General features: G+C 43.2%; 1 protein-coding gene across 1 annotated transcript in view; it reads left to right on the top strand.

The window, feature by feature from the left end:
• The window catches only part of LOC122814504 (Snf2 related CREBBP activator protein), a 3617155-nt gene that overhangs the window by 3155352 nt on the left and 442905 nt on the right, over positions 1–18898 (top strand). Inside the window, exon 22 of the mRNA XM_044087079.1 lies at positions 11509–11711. Coding sequence (XP_043943014.1) covers positions 11509–11711 — 203 coding nt within the window. The remainder of the gene's footprint in view (positions 1–11508; positions 11712–18898) is intronic.

Consider the following 18898-nt stretch of genomic DNA (forward strand, 5'->3'; position numbering starts at 1 on the left):
GTCCAGTGTGGCTGTCAATTAATCCATCCATTTGCCAACTTTCTTCCCTAATCCTCTAAATATAGGGGAAAGGATCCTACACTCCTTGGATGTGCACAGACAGCTCAGATTCTACCTTGATAGGACTAAGCCCTTCAGGGGCAGAAGGCAAGGCCATTTCGAAACCATTTCCAAATGGATAGCACACTGCATCCATTTCTGCTACAAGCACCATGGGAAACCAACCCCTCAGGGGGTTAGGCCTCATTCCACTAGGGCAACATCTACCTCTACAGAATTTCTCAGGGGGTCCCTACCAGGGATATCCTGGAAGCTATTACCTGGAGTTCTGTACACACCATCACCAGGCATTACCATCTGCCCTGCCTATCTTTTCCAAATCCAGGACAGGTTTTGCAACAGCAGTCCTGCAACACATACTAGCCAGCCCCAACTCTTCTTGATTGCCTCGACTCTTCTTCAGCTTTGGGAATCCACCCAAGTGTGATGACTGCAACAGTGAAACACGAAGAACATAATACAGCTGTGTACACTTACCATAAATGTAGATGTTCGAGTGTATTCATTGTTGCAGTCCTGGTTACCCTCCCTCCAGCCCCCTGTCTTTCTATACTTTCTACCTATCCTCTTTTTTTGGCCATATCTAATGGAAATGGCATTTACTTTTTACTGGAGTTTGATTGCTTCCTATTTTGGGGGGCTCCTGACATCTGGGGCAAGATAATTTGATGTAATGGCATCGGCTGCATGTTTTATACCCCTGACATCATGGATGAGGTGACAGCATCCGACGCAGAAATCCCAAGACTCTGGTATTCGGGCCGACTGACTGCTACCTGCAGGCAGGTAACCAAGTGTGATGACTGCAACAGTGAATACACTCTAACATCTACGTTATGGTATGTGTACACAACTGTACTTTATGAATACTGCAGCATGGAAGAGAAAGTCATCTAAGGTGATGGTAAGGTCTTACACAACTCTTCTTTTAGCATTGGAAAAGTCCTTCTCAGTGATTGAAGTACAGTTGTCCCTGCTGCCGCCCCTTGCATAGAGCTGATCTGCCTGCCAAGTCCCTCCCCCATCATCTTCCCAGTCCTAACAACCCCCCACCCCCACCCCGTCCACTGCTGCAGCCAGTCATTATACTCCCCTAATTATTTTTTTCTTTTGTTTTTGCTGGCTGCTGGACTGGTAACCTTTGTGAGAATGCTACCTCTACCTCCTCTCCTGACATCTCAGGGCCACCCCTATAACCTTACTTGTTGCCATCTCTGCTGTCTCCTGTGACGGTCTACACACATGTCAGGATTCCCATGGCTCATCATATTGTTCACTTCCTCTTCATCTTATGGCAGTAATGAAGAGCACTGGACCAGGGTAATGTGTTTGCATGCTGTTTAGAATGTTAGGGCAATGGTGTAGTGTGGTAGTTGTCTGCTGTTGCCGTAACTTTCTAAACTTTATCACCAGTAGTTGTTGTTTGTTAAAATATTATCTGGTGATGTCTACCATGTTAACCTTTAAGTAGACAAACTCACCCTTGTCAAGCACTTAGTACTGTTTACCTCAAAATGCATGCACTCTAGGCACTCCTCAGTATGGAGAAAATCGATATATGCGCAGTAATAGAAATCTGGTTTAAGGCTCCAGAGAGCACCCCAGCACTACCAGCCTACAACTCATGCCATACATTTCGTCACAAAACCCAGACTGAAATACAAAAGGCAGGGGCGTATCTATATTCATCAAGGATACCCACACATCCAGGTTAGTGGCACAGCACGATGCTTTAGAGATCATCCATGTGCAACTAACAATGGGCAGAACTGCAATTCAAATTGTAGCTTGCTACAGATCACCCACCATGTCCCAGGACACCCATTCCGCATTTCTGAAAACACTGGGAAACATAAAGGTCCTATATTGTATGATTTCAATTACCCCAACATTAACTAGGAGAACTACTCCAGTACTTAACTCTCTTGCCCAACATTTCCTAGAATTTATAAACTCAAACGTCCTGGATCAACTGGTCAACACCCCCACCAGAGGTGACAACATATTGGACCTGGTCATCAGCCACATGGGCGACAGGTGTTCCACACCGGAGGTCAACCCCCTCGCTGGTTAGATCTGACCATAAACTAATCACTCTGGATATCCACATACTGCCCCCACCCCCGGTCAAAGAAACCATCGTGAAAAACGTTTCAAAAGCAAACTTCGCGTTACTTAAGACCGAGGTGGAAAGTTTCAAATCCCCCATGCTAAAGGATAATGCTGCCCAAGCTGCAAAATCCTTTACTAATGCACTCTACGGGCACCTACAAGAATGCATGGATTGTGCTATCCCAAGCAAAACCAAAACTCACTCCTCCAAGAAAAGTAAACCAGTCTGGTTGACCCCTGCCATAAACAAGCTATACAATAGAAGGAGGAAACTAGTACAGAAGAGAGTAAAATCCCAAAAGGAGAAGACATCCCTGATCAGTATCAGCAAGAAACTACGATCCCTCATAAAATCATCCAAGGCTAGCTTCAAAAGAAAAATTGCCAAGGACTCTAAAGATAACCACAAGGCATTCTTTAGCTGTCTCAAGAATGTAAGTGGAAATTCCCAGATCTGCTCGGAGTTGGTGCAGAATGGCACAAAATACACTGAACCAGCCGATATCGCCAACATCCTGGCAGACAGGTTCAGTGCAAACTTCACCCCCCTCTCACCCCCAAAAGGGCCCATAATCATACCAGAAGAATGTAGTGCCCCTGAAATCACAGACACTCAGGTTAAAACAGCCCTCTCCAAAGCCAAAAACACAGCATCAGTGGGTCCGGACGGTGTTCCAGGCTGCGTCCTGCATGAGCTCAAAGCTGAACTAACCCCTCACCTAAACGCACTGTTCAAACTCAGCCTCTCCACAGGCTACGTGCCCATAGAGTGGCACACCACCAACGGTTATTCCGCTCCACGAAGGTGGAGCACCAACAGACCCAGGGAACTATCGCCGTATAAGCCTGATTAGCTTGGTCTGCAAGGCTGTGGAGCTCATCATCATGGATCTCATTAACAGGGACATTGGGAACCTCCAAACACTGGACCCTACCCAGTTCGGCTTTAAGTGCAGATCATGCCTCCTTAACCTGGTGGACTTCTTTGAGACAGTTACCAAGGCTATAGAGGGAAAGGTGGTCCACACAGCCTACCTAGTCCTCGCAAAGGCCTTCAACACCATTTCCCATTCTGGTATTATAGACAAGCTCACCAGCCTAAACATAAACCCCTATGTCATGAGATTGGTTTCCAACTGGCTCACAGACAGAACCCACATGGTAAGATTTGCAAGAGCTAGGTCTGACACTAAACCGGTTACAAGTGGCGTTCCCCAGGGCTCAGTCCTAGGACCCCTCCTGTTCGGCATATACTTCTCAGAGGTACAGGCAAGCACAGGAGGACTATGGCTGACCAAGTCTGCAGACGACTGCAAACTAGGCGCTATAGTTGGCTCTCTGGCTGAGACCGACATCCTCCAAAAGGGTCTCACTGAGACAGATACCTGGTGTCAAAACCATGGCCTCAAGCTAAATGCCAAAAAGTGCATAGTCATCCCCTTTAGAAAAAACAAAGTACCCACAAATTACCACATAGGTGGTAGCCCCCTAAATACAGAAGACGAAATAAGGGATCTGGTGACTCAAGTAGATAGTATTCTCTGCTTTGATAATCACACTGCCAAAGTGGTTAGAAAATCCTTCTATGTGGCCCACCTAATCGCAAAATGGTTTGAATCCAGATCAAAAGAGGTCATTGTGCCCCTCAACGCATCACTCATCAGGCCCATCATTGAGTACAACACCCTATTTGGGATGTACCTTACAAGACCCCTGCAACAGCTGGAAAGACCACAGAAGTACCTTACCAAGAGGATCACTGGCCTCAAACAGATGCCCTATGCAGCTCGATTGAAGAAACTCCAGCTGTACTCTGTTGCATACTACCTACTCACAGGTGATCTCTGCCTGACATACAAGGCCATGTCCAACCCAGAATTGATTCCTAGATTAGTACTAGGCTAACTATCCTCGTGGGCCATTTTAAGCCTAGCCAATTACCCCATATGAGAATCAAACCCTGCACCGTGTGTTTCTAAGGTTAAGCACCTTAACCATTATGCCAGCCTCCCACCTGGTAGACATGCTCCACCTAAAGAAAACCATATCCCCTCGAGCCACACGGTTTAGGGATCTACACCTCACCACAACAATAAATAGGATGTGCTGGAGGGATAGATTCCTGTCCCAGTGACTTCCCATGCTCTGGAACAAGATTCCAATCTGCGTTAAGCAGAACTCCTCACAAACGCTCTTCAAGAGATACCTTGACGAGTGGATGGGAAACGGAAAGTTTACCCCGGCGATCACTTCAGTGGTCTGCTGGACAGATGCACAGGGAACTAATCTAAGGGGGCGGCAAAAGCCAACACATTCCAACTAGGCTTATAAATGCCTTTGGGGCAGATAGCCTAGTACCTACCTGTGAACCTAAATTGAGCATAAAATTTTATGTTTTACAGTTGTCCATTTTTGCAGAATATCCCACACGTAGTGCTCCTCACCCTTTAAAATGAGCATAAACCTTAACAAAACATGTTTACAGTTGTCCGATTTTGTGAAATGTGCGTGCTTTTTGCTTCCTGTTTTTGCCGTTCAGCTTATTTTTCTTTTCTGTCCAGTAAATCATTTGGAGTTTAGTCAGTCAATAATGACAGATATTCAAGTTTAATACCACTTATCATTCAGAAAATGCACCGTGATGCAAAGCCCTTTGCTCTGTTTACTTTGTAACTACCCTGATTCTTTATAGGTAGGTACTAGGCTATCAGCCTGAGTGCTAAAACAAACTTAGCCAACAGTGTATTGGCTTTTGCCACCCATGTACTAAATTCCTGCCCCCCTATCGAGCAGTGCCCCAGACATAATCCCAGGGTTGAATTTCCTATCACCCATCCACTCAAGGTTTTTCTTGAACAGTGCCAATACGAGCTCTGCTTGATGTGGATGGGAATCTTGTTCCAGAGCTTAGGATGTCTCTGGGACACTAATCTATCCCTCCAGCATGTCCTATTTATTGTATTGGTGAGGTTTAGGTCCCTAGAGCGTGTAGCTCGGTGAGACTGGGATTTCTTCAAGTGGAGTATGTCCAATAATTCCGGGTTTGACATAGTTGTGTATGTCAGGCAGAGGTCTTCTCGGAGTAAGCAGTATGCGGCTGAGGAGAGTTTGAGTTTCTTGAGCTGGTCGGCATAGGGCAGTAGTTTGAGGCCAGCGATCCTCTGGGTGAGATACTTTTGGGGCCTCTCAAGTTGTTGTAGGTACATCCCGAATGGGGCATTGTATTCAGTGAGGAGTCTGATAAGTGATGCATAGAGGAGAACGATGACTCTCTGTTTCTAGATGCGAACCCTTTAGTGATTGTGGGCCATGTGAATGATTATCTGACCACTGTGGCAATGTGGTTATCTAAGGAGAGGTTACTATCCACTTGGGTCCCAAGGTCTCCTATCACACTTTGTGAACTTCCTCCTATTTGGTAATTCATGGGTACCATGTTCTTGCCAAGGGGGATAACAATGCACTTTTTGGCATTTTGTTTGAGGCAATGATTTTGGCACCAGGTGTCAGTCTTGGTGAGGCCCTTTTGCAGGATATCTATTTCGGCAGGGGAATCAGTAATGGCACCCAGTTTTCAGTCCTTTGCGAAGTTGGTTAGCCATAGACCTTTGGTGCTCGCTTGCACTTCAGAGAAATATATACCGAACAGGAGGGGTCCCAGGACTGAACCCTGGGGTACTCCACTTGTCATTGGTTTGGAGTTTGATCTGGAGTCAGCAACTCTTACTGTGTGGATTCTGTCCGTGAGCCAGTTGGCCACCCATCTCATGACGTAAGGGTTTATGTTAAGGTTGGTGAGTTTATCGAGGATTCCGGAATGAAGGATAGTGTCAAAGGCTTTAGCGAGGTCCAGGTAGGCTGTGTGGACTACCTTGCCCTCGTCTTTGGCCTTTGTAACTGTTTCAAAGAAGTCTACCAGGTTTAGGAGACAACTGGGTAGTATCCAGAGTTTGGAGGTTACCTATATCTTTGTTTTAGTTCCATGATTATACGCTCCATGGCCTTGCAGACTAGGCTTATCAGGCTAATAGGTCTGTAGTTCCCGGCATCTGTGGTGGTTCCTCCTTTGTGGAGTGGGATAACCGTTGCTGTGGACATAGCCTGTGGCGAGGCTGTGGTTGAACATGGGTTTTAGGTGGGGGGGCTAGTTCATTTTGGAGTTTGTGTAAGACGCAGCCTGGGATGTTGTCTGGTCCCATGGATGCTGTGTTTTTTGCTTTAGAGAGTGCCATTTTTACCTGTGTGTTTGTGATTGCCGGAGCTGTACAACCATCTGGTATAGTTATGGGCCCTTTGGGGGGTGAGGGGGACCTGGTCGAGAATATTGTTGCCCTTGGTGGGTGCATTGACAAGTTGATCAAGGGCGTTAGAGTTTATGAACTCCAGGAATCGTTGAGCCAGGGGGGGGTTAGTACAAGAATAGTTTCCCCAGTTGATGTATGGGTAGTTGAAATTGCCCATTATTATGGTGTTTGGTTGGACCTTCATTTTTTCCAGTGTCCCCGGGAATGAGGAGTGAGCATCCTGGGTCATGGTGTGTGTGTGTGTGTGTGTGTGTGTGTGTGTGTGTGTGTGTGTGTGTGTGGGGGTCTATAGCAAGCTATAGTTTGGAATGCATTTTTGCCCTGGTTTAGTTGCACTTGGATGATTTCAGAGGCATTGTATTTTGCAACTAGCCTGGAGGTGTGGATGTCCTTGATGAATATGGACACTCCTCTGCCCTTAATGTTTCGGTCTGAGTTTTGTGGCTGGAACGTGTGGTATGAGTTATAGCCTGGTAGTGCTGGGGTGCTCTCGGGATTCTTGAACCTGTTCTTGGTCACTGCACAGATATCCGTGTTCTCCATTTTGTGGAGTGCCTCGAGTGAGTGCATTTGAGGTTTAGACTCATAGTGTTGAATAACATTGCCCTCAGTTTTTTTTTTGTTTCCTGTAGTTCTTATGGTAGTGGGTTTGTTTTTTGAGCCTTGCCTAAAAAAGGCACTATAGGGGCGGGCAAGAGCCTTGGCCAGTATTCTGAATCCCAGGGTTGACAGGTGCAGGCTATCTCTGGTGAAGCATTGTGGCCTGTCAAGCATGTCATCCCAGGCAGGCAGATACTGGATCCCCTTTGAATGACACCAGAAGTTTAGCCAGTTGTTGAAGTTGATCATCTTACCCTTGTACTGTGGTATCATTTTTGGTGAAGGCAGGATGCTACTCAGGGCTAGGGTCATACCTGCCTGGGCTACAAGATCGGAGAGCTTTTCCATTTAGTCCAGGGAGGTAGGTCTCGGGTCATTTACACCAACATGGACTGTGACAGAGTCATATTTGTACTTGCCTTGTAGTGACCTGAGTGCATGTGTTATGTGGCAGATTCTGGCACACAACAGGCAGCTGACAGTAACATTCTCTTTGTCAAGCCTGATGAGTGGGGCAGCTGTGTGCCTGGCTTAGTCACCTATCACAAGTGTGTTGGGTATGTTGTTCTGCCTTATGGGCTGTGGTTGTGCGGTTCACCGAGTTTGTGGGCTCTGTATTGTTGGAGTGTGTTGGTTGGAGGAGGTTGCTTGTGTGTCTGCTTTGGAGGCTCTGTTGCCAAGGCAGATTTAGATTTTTAATCAGAACCTCTGTATATGTCTTGGTGTTTCTGTGTGTGGGTTTTGGAGGTGTTGGTTTAGTTGGTCTATGTGTTGTGAGTGGGGTGTTGCAAGTTGTTACCTTCTCCTCCTGACTGTCTGTTCCAGTCTTGGTTGGAGAGAGCTTTGCCTGTAGATTGGCTGTATAAGTGCATCTCTCGCAAGTGTTGGTGTTTGGTGGTAGGAGGAGAGGGTTGTCTGTGTACATGAGGCAGTTGTAGCATTGCCTCAATATGCCCAGGCTCATCATGTAGGATGGAGAGTACACCGGGAGCTGTCTCTTGGACATGCCTGATTAAGTAGGGGAGTGTAAAGACTATTCCCTTCTGGTAGATGTAGTGGTTGAGTGCTTAGTGCTGCAGTAGATTTAGAGCAAGTGCTGGGCTGAAAGTTGCGGGTCTGAGTGCATTAGGTTGAAAAACTGACAAGTTGTAAGGGAAAAACTGAGGAGCAGACTTTGTGGAGCTGGGAATGGTTAACCCCAGCTAACCGGCGGTGCGCACAACTGCACAAAAGCGGGGTTTTATAGCAGGAAGATAAAAGGGATAGAAATTAGCCCAAAATAGCCAATAAACTACAAATTCGGAGCTTAAAACCACTCCTACAGGGACAAGATAGGCTGCTCAAAGCTCCTCACTCTCACTGGTGAACAGAGAAGCTTCCTTAAATTCAAGTAAGGTATGGGCCAACACAGAAACTACAATACAGCCCTGGATTCAGCAAACTTTGAAAGCTGGACTCTACAAGCTTCAGAAAGGTAGAAACAAGTGTAGGATAGCTTTTTTTTTTTTTTTTTGTTTTTGTTTTTTTGTATTTGTTTATAAATTAATGCAGTAAATACAAAATAAACACTTTAAGGCACAGAAAAATGGCTATCGCACTTGAGTGTGTAGCCTACAACAGTTAAAACAGTTTAAATGCTTAAAAACAAATTTAAAGTGCAGGCAGTAAATAAGTACAATAAAACAGTTGCAAAAAAGCTTTTTAGTATCCAATAAACACTAGAAACGGAGCGTTTAGGCGGAATTAGCAATTTGTAACAAGAAACAAGCCAAAAAAGTACTTAAGTTAAACCAAAGTCTCTCTCTTCTCTTTCTGCTGCTGTAGAACTGCAGATCGCCTGGCCAGGGTCTTGTTGAGCTGATAGAAGCCAATGTTTGCCTTGTTCCTCTCTTATTTTTCTGGTAAATCTCTGAGGATTACAGTCAGTCAGTATTACTTATTGCTCAGAAAATGCATGTTGATGCAAAACCTGCTGTTCTATTAACTTTTAAAAGGTGGGGATTTCACGAACATGTAATGCTGGCATGTTAATGCTGTAAGCTACAAGCGTCTGCATTCTTGACCACAGCTTAACTCTGGGTGTTCTCCTTTATCGCACATCTTTGAGACCATTTTCACTGATGTCTTGTCTCTCTTGTCTGACTTGCCTGGATTCATGATCCCCTTGGTGACTGAATGTCCAGTCACCAACACCCTTATAACTTTTCCCTTTCTGACAGTCTTCTGCATGTTTTTACCTCTCCTCTCTGAAACATTTCCACCTCCACTTGTGCGGTTCTAATGGAATAGGTATTCCCAGTTGTGATTGATGTTAGACTAACCTTTTCTCAAAGATGATGTTAAGGTAAGTGTGAAGAGCTGACTTAATTCAGCTGCTGCCGACAACTCATACATGATATGCATATAATCCCACCTGCTTTCACCAGTTAATATGTCATAGACAAGGCTTATGGACTTCAGCCCTAAAGCGTTAAAATATAAAGCAGTGCACTGTTGCTTGAATACTCCATTGCAGTACATCAAATTTATATAGATTGGCTTTCCAATGTTTCACCAACCTCAGACTTAGCCCTGTGCTTTTCAGTGCAGCGTTTCTAACAGTAATTAAAACTTGTAGAGTTTTTACTTGCATGGAGTAGTGCGCACAGAGACACACACACACACACACACACACACACACACACACACACACACACACACACACACACATTTTTTTTTACTATGGGGGGTTAACTGGTTGCACTCAAGCATCAGTCCCTTTTTACCAGATTTTAAGCTGTGTTGCCATCATTTACTCAAAACTACCAAAACACAAAAGTATGCTTTACTGCTTAGCCTTAAAAGTAAATAGTCACAATTAACTCTGATCATTCACCTTTAAAGGATGTGCATCTCACTCTTTGGTACACAAGTAGAATGTATTGACACTAACAAGTTAAACATTGCTCACAAATGATTAAAGTTCAACATTACCATATTTATTTTAACTAGAGTTTCAAAGGATTTGTTTTCCAGGTAAATATCTATGCAGTTTAAATGTTTGCACAAGAAATTGGAAGTAAAGCAATAAATAGACATAATGGTCAGAGAAAAAAGGAATTTATTAAAAAAGCATGATGGCCAAGGGGAAACCATCTAAACTAAGAAGTTGACTGCTTCTGGCTAAATGTGTACTGTCATTACTTTCTCTGTTTTTTTTTAAGTCCAAAATGGAATGTCAGAGTCCTCGCAAGCAGTATAGCTTGAACACTACATCCAGGGATATCCTTTAGCAAGCAAAAGAGTAATAGGTTCGTAGGTTAGTACTAGGCTAACTGCCCTTGCGAGCCATTTTAAGCCTAGCCAATTATCCCTTGTGAGATTCAAACCCTGCACCCTGTGTTTGTAAGGCAAACACCTTAACCATTAGACCACCCTCCCAACCCAAAACACCTCTGTCAGTCTCGAACCCCAGACCTTGGACACATTATACTGCATGAAGTACCACTAAGCCACAGCAGATATCTGTAGATCTGTATTTCTGGTACTCTATGAAATTGCCCCCCCTCCCCTTTTTTTTTTAATTTAGAAATTCCCACACAATATGCCCTGCAGCTTTTTGAATTTTCAACTATAGCTCTCCCGTTTCCAGTTGCATACTTTCTGAAAGGGAGAGAGTCTCAGCAACCTACAGTTTAATTACGGAATTGTCATGTGACTTAGCCAGAATCTTGAAGCAGCAGACTGCAGCAGTGCAGTCAGGAAGCAAGGCTGAGTTCTATTTGCAAGCTGCAGTCTTTCCACACTGACAATTGCAGTCGTATACCATTTTGCACATCTTAGAAAAAAAAGATGCATGAACAAGAAAAAGAGCTTGTTTAATGCAGCAGCTTTTATCTTTTAACCAGTTAGGTAAACATTTTAACTTGCTACAGCTGTAGTATGTCTATTTTATTTTTTCACACATCTTTATTTGAAAGACCAGTTTTATTTTGTCATATTAGTTCTTCTCACAAGTACGTACCTTGCACAACTGTACGGCTCCTCTGCTTTATTTCACCTATTCTATCCTCCTTTTTTTGAATCGTGTGCTTCCTTAAACATGTAAAAAAACAACTTCAGAATCAGAACCCCACGAGTGAAATGCCATTATTGAAAGTATACCGAATGCTGTGGCTGAGTGTGGTTAGCATTTTGTGTAATTTTAATTGAGGCAGTAAGGTTTTTGTAATGTGGGTAAACATTTAGGTGAGTGGGCTGACAGATCTGTAAGTGATGCATCTCTGTTTATGCTGTCATTAAATATGGCTAACGTATACTGATTTCATGGTGTGGTTTACTGATGTCAATAAAATAAATGTGAATTTGACCATGTTATTTGCGCATTCAGATGGCTTGTAGTGGTAATTGTTAAACTTGTTGCTATTTTAGTTGATTTTGTCTGTCTTTACAGGTTTATATTTGCTATGCCTCCTGTGGAGGCCCCACCTATTACAATGCATGCCTCCCATCCTCCTCCATCACTTATGCACAGTGAGGCCATGTTCAAGAAGACTCTTCACCAGCAGTTGTCCAAACGAACCGACAGTTTACATCAGATTATCTGCAACATGAGGACGCAGTTCCCAGATCGACGACTTATACAGTATGATTGTGGTAGGTGTTTACAACATCCTACAGTCTGTGTAGTGTCTACATTCCCATTGGGGATGGTTTGCTAAAGCAGCATCGTTCTTTTATGCACACACTTGAGTAAGCAAGACCATTTCTCATTGTGCTTGTTCAATCTTTTGTTCACATTTAAGTGGTGGTTTACACAGTGACATCAGCATAGTCTCCGAAAACATTCTTCAGGCTGACTGCCCCCTTTCAGCATCTTTACCTCAGATTTGTGATATTTCCTACTTCAACATATTCATTGCTAACATTTGTGTGTGTCTGTTGAGAACAAACTTGCAATTTTGGCGTAACTTAGCAGAACAAACTTTTTTCTTTTCGTTTTTTTTTTTGTTTTTTTTGTTTTTTTTTTTTTTGTTAAATTAATAGGAGCAGAGCTCCTTCCCTTTTAGGGTTGCCACCTGTTCAAATCCCAAAGTGGGACATTTTTGGTACAAACGCCAGATTTTGCAGGCCGAAACATACCCACGGCCAGTACAAAGAGCAGAACCTAACTTTTTTGCCTAAATAAAAGCTTATTCCTATAGCATTTTAGTTGCTTATTCTGTTTCTTATCACATTTAGGTGTTTCAGATACAGAATAACTGTTTTATGTAACTATTACACAAAATATAGGAAATAGTTTTTTCCTAAAATCTCAGGACATTTGCCATTTTTACAATTTTTTGGCAGGATAACTTCCCAAAGAAGAACTGTCCCTCGCAAAGTGGGACAGGTAATAACCCTGTTCCCTTTGTCTTGCACAGTCTCTTGAATTGTTAACTCCTGTGGTTTACAAACCTGACAGAGTACAGATCTTTATTCGGTAACCCTTTTCTTGTCCGTCTTTAGTTTGATTTATCCTCCCCTCCTATCTTCCTTTGGCTGTTTCTCTTGGGAACTTTTGCAGTTGAAGGCATGCAAATGAAAGATTCCTGTTACTTTTGTTGGGAGTGTAATTACTTTGGCAGATTTTAAGAATTCCCTATAGAATACTTTGTCAGAAATATTGAGTGAGCAAATGGCTGTAATTAAGGACATGATATTTTGAGCCGGGACATAGGATCTGGATTTCCTAAACATAGCAAGGCCCTATTAAGTTTAATTCTGTTGACTGCCAAAAAAGCAATTACTGGAAATTGGAAATAAAAATCTAAACCAATTGTATTTAAAATGTAATCATATCTCTCAAGTGTACCTCGTTATGAGGAACATTTCTTATTTTGGGTCTTAAAATCCACGTTCCTCGGTCATTGAAAGGGTCAGTCACACATTCAGCGTTAGGATTTTTTTTTAACTGGTATCAATGATAAATAGTATTGAATTATATTAATTCACCAAAATAACTTTTTGTAACTATAAACTAGAAGATTGTAATCATCCCATGACCTTCCTATTTGAAGTTGGTAGTAAGCTGTTGGGAGGTGTTTCACATTTTGCCCATTTGTTCCATTTTGAGAGGCGGCGTTCCTCATTTAGGAGATGGAAGGTTGAGAGCTATGATTGAATACTGTAAAAGAGAGAAAAGACCTGGAAGTGGGGTCTTTAGAAAAGGGAAGGAGCAAATTCAATAGAAATGTATGGAATTTGTGGGAACATTATATGCAGAATAATCTAGAGGAGGAGTGAGGTTTAAGAGAAAGCCGAAATCGAGTAATGCTTTCCCCACAGAGCTTTCATGGTCTCCATTAATCTGAAAGACTCCTATCTCCACATCTCTATATCGAAACTGCAGAGGAGGTTCCTCCATTTCAAGGCAGATGGCTAACCCTTTCAGTTCAGTGTACTGCTCATTCATTCATCTACTGCTCCCAGATTCTTTACAAAATGTCTGCTTCCAGTTTTTGTACACTGCAATGCAAAAGCTTTTTGGAGCTTTTCTCCCCGGGCCTCTACTGAAAAAGGACCTGTGCAGTCGGCCTTTCCCAGTAAACAAATGTAAAATAAATAAATAAAAGGTGTGCCGATCTACTTGTATGTAGACAACTGTGTAATCCATGCTTCATCCATGGAGGAGCTTCCCTCAGTCTGACCATTTCCACCTTTACAAATCTGAGTTTCCCACTGAACCTAGAAAGGGCCAGTCTATCCCCTTTTGGAGACAGTTATTTTTAGACATCTTACTAGCCAAAGACAAAAGTGCCTTCCTCCTCTGGTCTTCCTTTTAACCTCATACTTCTACAATCTTTACCAGAAGGTATCTGTGACATCATGAGAGATCTTCAGGACTCCGATTCATGACATATCACATCCTAATGATTGCCTTGCCAAGCTGATCATGAGTCAAATACAATGGTACCTAAAGAATGTGTGGTGTAAGCACAGGCCTCTCCAATCCCTACAAAAGGAGGTTTCATACAGTTGTGGAAACCAGGGACACTTTTGATAAGGACATAGAACACACCACAGTTATGTGGTACGTAAATATGGAGGGTACCCATTTCTACCCTCTTTGCCTTTATACCAGAAGTATACCTTTATTTGCCTTAGAAGAAAAGAGGCAGTTACCAAGATAATTCTGCAGGGGCCAGAGACAACCAGACCTGAAGGCTGTATGATTTCTTGCCATGGACAGGTCTCATTCTGTATGCTTTTTCTCCCATACCTCTCATCCTCCGGTCACTAATCATGATCAGGGGAAAGGGAGGGGAGTGATCATGATAGTACCCTAAGGCAACATTGGTTTCCCTCAGGTGCACGACATGAGCATACAAGAACCATGACTGCATCCACGGAAGGTGGACTTTTTGACACAGAACATGAGGAGCACAAGACACCACAAACTAGATGGTCCCCCTCTCTGAGAGACAGTTAGTCAGTAAAGATGTCTTTGCTAATTTAAAATAGGAAAGAAAGCCCCACACTAGAAAATCCATACATGTCAAAATGGAAGAGATTTACTGTTTGGTACCAGAACAATAGCCATCAACCTTTTATTTGTAATCTAGTCTTTGTTCTCCATTACGTAATGGAACTTTTTTCAAAAGGACTCTTGCTCATCTGTCAAGAGCCATGCCTCTGCCATCTCAGCCTTCATAGGTAGTTACTAGGCTATCTGCCCGAAGGCATTTATAAGCCTAGCCAGAATGTGTTGGTTTTTGCCGCCCCCTTAGACTAGTTCCCTGTGCCTTTGTCCAGCAGAGCCATTGAAGTGATCCCTGGGGTAAACTTTCTGTTTCCCATCCACTCGTCAAGGTTTCTCTTGAAGAGGGTTAGCGAGGAGCTCTGGCTAAAGTAGATTGGAATATTGTTCCAGAGCATGGGAAGTCTCTGGGACAGGAATCTATCCCTCCAGCACATCCTATTTATTGTTTTGGTGAGGTTTTGATCCCTGGAGCTTGTGGCTCGAGGGGATATGGTTTTCTTTAGGTGGAGCATGTCCATCAATTCTGGGTTGGACGTGGCCTTGTATGTCAGGCAGAGATCACCTCTGAGTAGGTGGTATGCAACCGAGTACAGCTGGAGTTTCTTCAGTCGAGCTGCATAGGGCATCTACTTGAGGCCAGTGATCCTCTTGGTGAGGTACTTCTTTGGTCTTTCCAGTTGTTGCAGGTGTCTTGTAAGGTACATCCTAAATGGGGCATTGTACTCTATGATGGGTCTGATGAGTGATGCATAGAGGGGCCCAATGACCTCTTTCGATCTGGATGCAAACCCTTTTGTGATTAGGTGAGCCACATAGAAAGATTTTCTAACCACTTTGGCAATTTGATTATCAAAGGAGAGGTTACTATCTACTTGTGTCCCCAGATCCCTTATTACATCTTCCATATTTAGGGGGCTACCACCTATGTGATAGTTTGTGAGGTACTTTTTTTTCCAAAGGGGATGACTATGCACGATGACCAAGCCGAACTGGGTAGGGTCCAGTGTTTGGAGGTTTCCAGTGTCTCTGTTAATGAGATCCATGAGCCAGCAGCTTTGATAGAAGGCAAATTCATAACTTGAAAAACTGCATTGTTAGTGGCCGTCATCCCAGCTCAAAGAATGTCAGAATTGCAAGCTGCAATGTGTAAAGAGCTCTTGCTAAGATTTCATTCAGATAGGTTTCCCTGAGAACTAATTACACTTTTATGCCCAAAGTGGTTACTGAAGTCTCCTTAAATCACAACATTCATCTCTATGCTTTTTTTTCAAACCCTTCATCCAAAGGAGAAAGAATTGTGCACACACTAGACATTGAGGCACTTCTGATATTATCCCTAGAGATCTTAAGACTTTCAGAAAGTCAGATCACCTTTTTGTGGCTGTTACACGTAGTTGGATTAGCCATTTCTAAATGGGTCTGCAACTGTTTGAGTTTCTGTTACAAGTACCATAATAAAGAGATGCCACTCCATGTTTGGAGTCACTCAACCACTACCACCACAACTGCCTTCATCAGAGGAGGGCTCAAATCCTCAGGGCTGCTCTTGGTTTGGCCACTTCACCTGAGAGTTAGAAAATCTGCCTATCCACTACTGAAAGTATGAAAGTAAGTATCATTTTGGACTTCTGCTGATTATTTTACTGTATTTAATAAGAATCCTGTGTTTGTTTCTCACACTACAAGTTTCAAAGCTGAACTGCTTCTGCTGCTACTGCTGTAGTACTTAATTACATTGTGTCTGCTAGCTTTACAGGACTCTAGTACCTAGATTGTATGGTTTCCCTGCACTTGAGTTGTAAAACTCGCATTTTTACATTGGGTATTTTCTGACTGCACTCTTGTGGCAGAAGTGTGCTGTAGCAAACCCATCTGAGTTGGGGGCTGCTGGCTTAAAAGCTTATATGTTTCCCTGATTGGTCTATAAGCCTCGCTGTTGTAAAACTTGTTTTTGTGATTCTATACAAGCCCAATGTTTGTGCTAGGCTGCTCTCCATGCAGTGGTAGTTAGCAGTACCCTGTATTAATGCAAATGCTTTAAAGTTAAAATTTCCATTAAAATAACTATCTCTGAAACCATCCCCAGTCCCCTGCTGCTCTAAGAGCATCTGAGTTGTGCACAGAGCAACATCACCTTGTTGAATAGCTGCAGTTCACACTGAGTGTAGCACCCATTCTTCTTCCATGTGCTGTCATCCCAGTTTATTTAAATGTACCCCCTCTTCTCCCTGGTTAAACCCATAGGAAAAAAAAAACCTGAAACCATGGGTAGGCACTTTTCTTCTGTCTCTGTAGCCAGCCTGGTGGACATGGGCATTGTGAGGCAATGTAGTAGTTGTCTGATGTACACACTGTCAACCATTTAATCCTGAAACAAACGCAGTACGTGAGAGATGTAGTAGTTACACTGTGAAAATTAAGACCTGTCTCTCTCATACTGACAAATCAAATGACACAGGTTGTCAGCACACACACATAATTTCCTTTATTAAATAAGATCTCGACACACAAAACCACACATGAGGAGTTACTCTCAAGTAATTTACCAAAATCTCGGACGTCTCCCATTTACAGCCATCAGAAACCATATGCAAACAAAACCAAGTCAACACCAAATACTACATATAAAAGTGCACCTTGGCGTCTCCGCAAGCAAACCCCTAAGGTAAAACACAACACATTCAAACATCTTGGTCATAGGAGACTCTCATCGTGAGTCACACAGTTACCAGTATAACTCAGTCATAGTCAATGTGGGTGTAAATTACCTCTGACATACTTCCCTGGACATCTCTGAATACGTTGCAGGCAGGTATGAGCAGCATTCTACCCTCACTAAAAATGATACCATAATACAAACAGAAAATGATTGACCCCAAAAAATGGGTCAGCTACTGGTGTCATTCCAAGGGGATCCAATATTTGTTGGCCTGGGACAGCATGATCGACACACCAAACTGCTTTGCTAGAGGTTGTCTGCACCTGTCTACTGCTAGGCTTTCAAATACTGGCAAAGGCATTGGCCACCCCCTATAGTGCCTTTTTTGGGCAGCGTCAAAGCAAATTCTTCTAATGCCAAGCTGAAGGTACTGTGGTTCAGTGCTATGAGTCTTAACAAGAAACTCCATGGAAGCTCTACTTTCCCCTGGAGAATACTGACATGTGTGCAGTTAGAGATGTGGTTCAAGGCTTCAGAAAGCACCTCAACAGTGCAAGGCTAGAGTGCCTATCACACGTTCAGACCACCCTCAGAAGAAGGAAAAAAATGAGACCACCCTCAGAAGAAGGAAAAAATGAGGAGACCACCCTCAGAAGAAGGAAAAAAATGAGAACCACCACCCTCAGGAGGAGGGAAAAAATGGAGACCACCCTCAGAAGAAGGGAAAAAATGAGGAGACCACTCTCAGAAGAAGGAAAGAAAATGAGGAGACCACCCTCAGAAGAAGGAAAAAAATGAGACCACCCTCAGAAGAAGGAAAAAAATGAGACCACCCTCAGAAGGAGGAAAAAATGAGGAGACCACCCTCAGAAGAAGGAAAAAAAAATGAGGAGACCACCCTCAGAAGAAGGAAAAAAAAATGAGGAGACCACCCTCGGAAGAAGGAAAAAATGAGACCACCACCCTCAGAAGAAGGAAAAAAATGAGACGACCACCCTCAGAAGGAGGGGAAAAAATGAGACGACCACCCTCAGAAGAAGGAAAAAATGAGGAGACCACCCTCAGAAGAAGGAAAAAATGAGGAGGAGGAGGTGTTTCCATTTACATAAAAATAAATTAAATGAAAAATGTCGCACCTCAAGATTGGTCAAGCAGGATGACTCACTTCAGCTACTCCATATCCAACTGACCATAGGCCAAATCCTCCACCATGTCATTGCTAGCTACAGGTTTCCAACCATGAACCACAAAGACCACTTTGTGTACTTGTAGTTACTTGAATCACTTACCATTCCGCCCAACATAGCACTTATGGACGATTTTAACTATATCCCTTCATAAACTGGGAAAAGAATGTGACCACTAACATACAGGCTCAGAGATTGCTGGATTTTGTCAATGCAAATGCTCTGGAATCACTGGTCTGCACTCCCACTAGGGGCGCAAGTATCCTTGACATTTATTTATTCATTCATTTATTTATGTGTTTGGTTATTTATTGCATCTGTTTACTGGGATGGTCCTCTGGGCCTAGGTGAGCTCATTTTCAGTGGAAGCTGGGGAGAAAAGCTCCACATAAAATGACACTTCATTCAAAAAAATAACATGCATTATAACATAAAATACAGTTACAATGGAGGAAGACACTGACACTAATACATA

Source organism: Protopterus annectens, chromosome 10.part0 (genome assembly GCF_019279795.1).
Source record: "Protopterus annectens isolate FY-2018-M chromosome 10.part0, PAN1.0, whole genome shotgun sequence".
NCBI lineage: Eukaryota > Metazoa > Chordata > Ceratodontiformes > Protopteridae > Protopterus > Protopterus annectens.